This window comes from Aedes aegypti, unplaced genomic scaffold (genome assembly GCF_002204515.2).
Source record: "Aedes aegypti strain LVP_AGWG unplaced genomic scaffold, AaegL5.0 Primary Assembly AGWG_AaegL5_hic_scaff_1599_PBJ_arrow, whole genome shotgun sequence".
Taxonomy (NCBI): domain Eukaryota; kingdom Metazoa; phylum Arthropoda; class Insecta; order Diptera; family Culicidae; genus Aedes; species Aedes aegypti.
Window position 1 is genome coordinate 47,877 of NW_018735051.1, and position 7,631 is coordinate 55,507.

The following is a 7,631-nucleotide window of genomic DNA, read 5'->3' on the forward strand; positions in this document are numbered from 1 at the left end:
AACGGTAATGGATTCAACAAACCTATATTAATGTAAATAGCGGTATTTCAAGACTTAAGATAAAAAATGTTTCGCAGTGTAATGTAAAGGAAAGTTCTAAAATGCTGATCATCTTGCCCCCGATTTACGGTACCATTATAACAGGCTCGGGCCTCTCCACAAGTTGGCACCTTGGTTCACGAGATGACGGCACGAGCACGGACACCAGTTAGAAGTGCGGTGTGGAGCAGCCTCACACACAAATCACAAATCACAGGTCGCGGTGGTATCTGGCATTGGTGATCGCAGACCTTCGCGGTACCGAGTCGTACCCACTATTGTGGTTCGGTGCCAAGCCCCACATGCCATTATAGGTTGAAAACAACGAAAGGGATAAGTACCATTAACGTGTTATGGTATGTGGAAAAGCCATTCTTCTACGGTTTCAGCGGAGGGCGGGAGAAACGTTAAGGGTGCGTGGAAGATAATGTGATCAATGTCGGTCAGCCAACTAGAACTTTTAAACTGAAACTTTGGGTTCAATTTTTATCAATAGATGGCTTTTGAACTTGAGTTGCGCGCGGTAATATGAAATACTCGGTTCATTTGTCAAGTCAAATTAAGTAACAAATCTTTGAGATTATAAACAAAGGACTGTTGGCCTGTAAGAGAATTTCATCCCAGAGAATGCATTTTATATAGGGATCGTACATATACAGTGTATATTACTATACACTTCCATGCAAAAGTTTGGAGTCACCCTCTAAAAAATGTACAAAACTGTTTTGCCCATATGTCTGTGATTACACGTTCAATTGAGACTCTATGATTCATTCGAAAAGCGATGAGTAAATCCTGTTTCGTAATTTTACCTTCTCACGACCTCTCAAGTGAATCAACTTCTAATCATGAAACGAAAAAAAAAAATCCCAAAAAAGTGTGAAAATTGTTACTCACCTGCACCTTGACGTTCTCCTTGGCGCGTTCCCGGGGCGGTGCCTTCTCCGGGCACTTCTCGAAGATGAGCACCCGCTCGGCCACGGAGCCCCGCGACAGGAACGGCCGGATCGGGCTCGGAATGGTCTTCGCCTGGAACTCCTTCTTCTCGTCGGACGCCGCCGGGCGGCCAAAATCCTTCGGCAGTCTTGTGGTTGCGACATTGCGGGTAAAGTTCGTCGACAGCTTGTGCTGTTCGTGGATCTGGTGAATGCTGAGGATCGGTATGTGGTTCGGCTTCATCGGGACCCCGTTCCAGTGCTTGACCCCGGCGGCGTTGGCGGCAGCGGGATTGTTCGGATCGGTGCCAGCGCCAGCGCTAGTACCATTGGTACCGTTGGTTGTGCCATTGGTAGACCCATTGGCCACTACAGTCGACGAGGTTACCATATCGAGGGGTCGGTTACTACTGTATCCGTAGTCGGGGACGTCCCGGGTCTCCGGGAGGGTGGAGGTTATAACCTCCGGAAGAAGGTTGTCACTGTTGTTGAGAACGGTTCCCGTTTTCAGTGCGTTGATCAGACGTTCCTCTTCCCGCGAAACTTCATCCATAAGTTCCGCGGTATTCTTGGAAATGAAACCGGTTGAGCCGGTGATGCTACTAAGGCCACTGTTACTACTACTACTGCTGCTGGTGCTTCCGGAATTTGCCGAACTGGGTTGATGATTGGCTTTGTCGGAACTGTTTGGTCCGCTGGCCTTCACTACGCGATTCTTCAGCGGCCAGCTAGGAACATGGTTCAGCAAATGGTCCGGTTTGACCGGTGTCTGTGGCTTTTCACGGGGTTTCTCAACGAGTGTATCCTTCAGGACATCTGGAACATTGTTCTTGTTCAGAGTACTAAGGTTATTGTTGTTATTGTTCACCTTGTTCGGTGTAGTGCTGCTTGGCCGGATGTAGTTAGGTTTGTTGATAGGGGAAGTGTTAAGGTTCTGAGCACCGTTTTGTTCGAACTTTTGAAGCACACTCTTGATAGTGGACCCAGCCGAAACCGGACGTCCGGCACCTCGTTTCTGTGCAGCGATCCGAGCCTTGTCTTCGTTGACAAACGAACTGACCAACTGCTCTAGACTGTTGTTGGAGAGTTCGGGTGCCTGTGCGAGTAGTTCGGCTACACCGGAAGTGGACTTCTGGGTTACGCTAGACGAAGAAGACGGCAAGGACGGCGAGCCCGGCGATGCGGAAGAGGTAGCGGTAGTTGTCGTAGGGCTCAAGGTTTTGCTAAAAGCATTCTCACCGTCCGCCGTCGGCAGTTGGCAGTTGAGGATTTCAGTTGGCGCTAGGCCACGGGCCTTCCATGTCTGGTAGATTGCTTCGGCGTGATCGGAAATCTGCTTCGCGATCGCGTCGAGGTCCTCCTGTTGGTGGTTGCTCGACTGACCTTCGGCGAAGTTATGAACACTCGACGAAGGAGACGAAGCGGAGGACTGCTTCGCTGCGGTTGCCATGGTTATACGCACAACAAGAACACACGCGCGCGCGGGTATACACGTATTCAGTATGAATTGTCGCACAATTTTATTTCGATTTCATTGGTTTCCGTTTCGGTTTGATTCCACAGTGCACATTTTTTGTGTGTTGAAAATAAACGAAAGAGGGGAAAATAATTAGAACTTGGATAGCTTGCTTTTCAACGCGCGAAGTCGATTGTGGCAAATGGGCTTGATGTGTATTGATTTGCTTTGTTCACATTAATCACAACAAAAACAATGAACGGTGAACGAGTAAACAGAGAAAACATGGATTCAGCACTTCTCTTCGCTGGTGTCTATTGGTCTTCTTCGCCCAGACCAATGACGATTTTATATTTTACAATGGTGACACAACTACAAATTTCTTCATATTCTTACACATCATTATCCACATCCAAGGAGGTAGTGAAGGCCGATCCGCAGAGGTCGATCCCCGATGATTGGCCGAGAGAACGGTAGCACAATGTGACATTCACAATCACACGCACGTGTTGGTGTGTGTTTGTGGACGTGCACGTGGCTGGTTGGTTAACCGCGGTTCACGAAATCCAGGCAACGCACAGTTTGTGCTTTTGATTGATCGTAGGCGAGCGCACGCACACACACAAACGCAAACACATTTGGTAGAGAGAACTCTCGTTTTCTTTTCTCTTTTCCTGCTGCACCGGATAAATTTTCTTTTTTTCTCTTGTGTTTATCAGCTCATGGTAGGCATTTCCTATCAATTTTGAACTTTTTTCCGGATAAATTTTCTTGGGAACTTTTCATTTCGTTTTCAAACTTTCATTAGCAGCTACAATCACGCACAAAGATAGAGAGAGAAAAGGAGAGGAAACACACAAACACATAGACGAAACATAAGCGGCATAAGTAGGCTGTTTTGGTGGCGTTTAGTAGGCGAGTCCCGGTGATCCATGTGACCCCTCGTCGAGCTCTCGTTTGCCAATTCGAGACGAGGGGTCCGCAAACGGAACGGTGGGGGATTAGCGGACTAGTGAGTGAGAGCAATTCGAGCGAGGGTTAATCACACCATCAAACACAAACACAGATTTTATTTTATCTGAGGGACTGCATGTTATTTACACTCGGAAAAATGACGATTCGTTGTTTGGTCAAGCTGGAACGGTTTCATTACCGATTGTTTTCTTGGGGAAGGGTTTATAACTTTTTTTTTATCTTCTATTGGATCTATGTAACATTGATTCTGTAGGGGAGGTTATTTTTCTCTGATTGTCTGATCCGTTTGATGAGGGGTCACTCTTCTAGGGTGTCCAGTTGGTGTGGGACAGGTCTTCCTTTGATGCACAAAATTACTAATATTCTGCGATTGTTGGTGAGAAAGGGGGGCTAGCACATCACATCAGAGAGAGCGAGAGAGAGTGTAAAGTGTTTGGAAGCGACGAGGGGTGATTCGCACTCACTTATCGAGAACAAATTCTGATAATAGAAATTGAAAGCTTCATTCATCTAGGAGGCGTTGGATTTCTTTGATTTCCGTTGAACAAAAGAATGGGAAACACGAGATTTTCTTTGCGTTTCGGGCGGTTGGGTTTTCCCTTCTTTTTCTTCGCGATTATTTTTCACATTTCATTGAAACTTCTTCCCCACGAGAAGGCGAAATCTTCTTGATTCTTCTGTTTTCCTGCAGCTACTAGTGCAGCATGTTCACACACGAGCTGCCGCCACTTTCTCGAGATTTTTATTTTTAGAACCGCACTTTTCTTCACTGCCGAGGAAAATCGCACCCTATCGAGCGAGATATTTCTTCGTGGCGGAGAATATTCTTCCCCATTAGCACAAACTCGACATGCCGCGGATATTTCACTTGCAATTTTTTTTTCTCTGTTTTCGACAAATAAAAAAACACTTTTTCTTCAATTTTTATTCTTATTTGCGCAAAAAATAAAAATCACTGTATCTCAACGCCTGCTACGCGGCGCTCAATCTCGGAAACTCGCGGACAGCTAGCGAACGATCTCTCACACGTCCTACGAGTGGGATCACACTCTCGCGACTGACCAAAAAATTGTAGAGTAGACCCGTAGTAGGCCGCGGCGCTTCGTTTCGTTCAACTCGCGAACCCTCGCTTCGCTCCCACTCACTCTCCGCTCACTTGGATAGATTGCCGTAGTCTTGACACCAGGAAAAGAGCAGCCTGCTGCGTCGCGACGAGATCAACCCCGATCTGCGATCTAGGATCGCGTACGGAGATTCATCTCCAAGAGAATAGAGACAAGTCCTCACACTACCGATGTCGTTTTAGGGTAATAATAGGCTGTAGAAGGGTCTTCTTGAAAGACTACGCGATCGCAAGCACTACTGAAGGCCTGATGGGCCCTCGAGGGCACGGATCTTGGGAAAGTAATGCTGCTGCGTACCCATCTTCTTTCTACGCCGTGTCGTCTCAACGTCGCGACGGACGGTCGGCGAGGACGTCACGGGTTACGTCGCTAATTAATGGTGCTGGCTGCTGCTGCTTCTTGGCTACGTGACGCTATCCGCGCTGTGCTCCGTAAATTTAGAACTCTGAAAACGCAGAAAGCAGAAAAGGAAAATCGAGATTAGTCGACGTCTAGCTGTAGCATATGGATGGTTATTGGATGAACGGATGGCGGCTTTCGGTTTCATTCGTAGCGACTTTACGATAGGGTGACCTAGAAAAAAAAATCCATGTTCGAAAAGTCATGAAGCTTAACTCTAGAATGAGGGATATGCTTACTGGTAGCATTTTTGTTCAAATCCGTTTTCTAAGAATCGTTCGTTTAGTTAGATCGATTTTTGAAAAATATAATTTCTGATTATTTTTTTTCCATCTTATTGAAAATTATTTCTTAGATTTTATTCTATTAACGCTTTCGCGACGAATATTCACATATAATGTCTATCTGTCTTCGATTGTCCTTAGCCAATGAGTTACATTAACACAACATGCAGAGTACAATTATTTCTAGAGCGTTACCACTTAGCAAGACAAATTTGATCATAGAGTTGAAGAATCGTCCGTCCCAAAAGGGTTAAACTAAGCTTACTATGGTTTAAGCCAGAATGGATTTAAATAAGAGTGGCGTCAATGTCACAATTGGAACAGCGGCAAACTGTCATTTCCATACAAATCCAAGATCTAATCGAGCAGGAGACCTGTAAAAACTGGAACACGACGTCACTCTTGTTTACAGGCACTCTAGTTTAAGCCATGTAAAACATACTTAAGCCACTCTGGTAAGTTAAGTCAGCTGTAAATATTTCTAATTATAAGAACGGTAACAATTATATACTAGTTGTGAACAGTTGGGCTAACTTTTTGAGCATTTATGTAGATTTTTTCAGTGCTTTTACGTATATTTTTTATGGATTATATTGAATTTTCAAGTCAAAAACATCCAATTCAGATTTCTCGTGATTCCTCCCAGGGGTTTTTTTTTAATTAGCCCGGAGGTGCAGAATGACCTCATGAATTAAGATTTGATGGGCATTTTGTTCGTAATAACCGTCTGTCGGGGCATTGAATGATTTAATGCAGTGATTCCCAAAGTGGGCGAATTCGCCCCTAGGGGCGATTTTCAATGCTAGGGGGGCGAAAATTTGTAAAACTGAATTTGGGGGGCGAAAAAGCCAGAAAGGGGGCGAAAGTGCTAGTATTAGAAAAATTAATAACTACGGCTTATATCATTTGTAGAAAACACTCATTTTAATGGAAGATTATACTCTTATGCATTTGAAAAATTCCTTATTTTTCATCTGTCTTTGTTTATGCTCATTTTTAAAAAATGTTAGGCAAAACTTGTCAATTTTCAAAAATATAACGCTCGTGTAATGCATTAAATTTTTTTGTGGGTTATGTGATTTTTAAAACATGAATCAGCAACTGAGAGTTTCCTTAAAAATAGCGTGAAATTGTATAATTTGTGGTCACAGTTACATTTCAAATAAATATATCAAAATCGTAAACAAAATATTTTTATGCCGAATTTTAAAGATTAGACAGTTTATGATTTATGATTGATATCTACCTCCTCACGCACCGTTTGTTTGACACTACTCTTTAAAAAAAATATTACCTTTATACGCTAAGTTGCAGTGATGGTAAAGTTTTCTGGATCAACATATATTTCTTTTTAGCTTTGGAATTAATGATAAACCGTCTTCAGTATCGTAAAATAATCATCCAAAATTTCTAAACTTTGTTTCAACAATTTCAGAAAAACAAGTGATTCAAAAAATCTTCATAAGATTGGAGAAATAGGAAATGGGCCAAAATTGTATCGGTGGTCGCTGTTAAGTGAAAATTGCTTCAGAAGCCAGTATTGAACGCATGATAACTGATCGTTTGCTATTATAAATTACTAATTGGTTGATAATTTTTATAATTGTCGATATTAGTCATTAAAAAAGATATGTTGGAAAGTTTTATTTAAGATAGCAAACTAAAGAAAACGAGAAATTTTCTTATTTTGAAAAGTTAATGAATATGATAGCTATTCCATGAATCTTCTATGAATATAAAGTCGAGGATATTTTTGACTTTATATTCATATTCATTCATATTGTTTCTTGGTGATTAAGTGAAAACGTACTATAAGCATTCAAAATACCATTCATTCGTTCGATACATGTAGTATTTGAACTTAACTAAATCATTTGCATAAAATTAGCATAAAAAATCAGAATTGGTAGAGCCCTTGACTTAACTTTAAAAGGCCAAACTTTTCCCTAGTTCAGTCTGTCTGAATACCTACGATATTTGCTTTAAAATCAAAAAGGTTAATATTTATCACATATAAGATATTATTTAAATGATTTTGAAAGTTCAATCATGTTTGTACACTTATGATTAGATGAATATCAAAATCTCAACACAGTTTAGCGATTATTTGAATCAGAAAAAAAAACAAATTATATCAGGGGGGCGATTCTAAAATATATTGACCTCAAGGGGGCGAAAGTCAAAACAAGTTTGGGAAACACTGATTTAATGTGTCCCGCAGAATGTAGTAAGTGCATCTTTTCAAACTTTTTTTTTGAAGTTTTCCATATTTTTAAACCATTACTTCTCATCCAGGCAACCATAAGAAAATATGCTGTCATAAGGTAACTGAACCGTAAGATTTAAAAAAATATTTGTGTTTTGAAATCATTTTGAACAATTTGTATGTACTGTTTTTTTTAGGCTCCACTTACCCCGG

General features: G+C 42.0%; 1 protein-coding gene across 17 annotated transcripts; it reads right to left on the reverse strand.

Annotated features, from left to right (window-relative positions):
- Positions 1 to 868: 868 nt before the first annotated feature.
- On the reverse strand, positions 869 to 4,988 carry LOC110680574 (GATA zinc finger domain-containing protein 11-like). Of its 17 annotated transcripts, none has more exons than XM_021856365.1 (4): positions 4,827 to 4,988; positions 3,532 to 3,743; positions 2,827 to 3,241; positions 869 to 2,411 (listed from the first exon to the last, which is right to left on the reverse strand). In XM_021856365.1, the coding sequence occupies exons 3-4, from the start codon at positions 2,918 to 2,920 to the stop codon at positions 886 to 888; spliced, it is 1,620 nt and encodes a 539-aa protein (XP_021712057.1). In that variant the 5' UTR covers positions 2,921 to 3,241; positions 3,532 to 3,743; positions 4,827 to 4,988; the 3' UTR covers positions 869 to 885. The 17 variants fall into 17 exon arrangements, 16 of the variants coding, with proteins under 16 accessions (XP_021712057.1, XP_021712053.1, XP_021712056.1 ...); XM_021856361.1 differs by having other exon boundaries at positions 3,532 to 3,769; XM_021856364.1 differs by lacking the exon at positions 4,827 to 4,988 and adding an exon at positions 3,870 to 4,820.
- Positions 4,989 to 7,631: the final 2,643 nt, after the last annotated feature.

Coding starts and splice junctions, on each gene's coding strand:
- LOC110680574 (XM_021856366.1), bottom strand. CDS start 2,920: ATGTCACATTGTGCTACCGTTCTCTCGGCCAATCATCGGGGATCGACC. Junction 2,412..2,826: donor TTGGATGTGGATAATGATGT/GTAAGAATATGA, acceptor TGGCAACCGCAG/CGAAGCAGTCCTCCGCTTCG.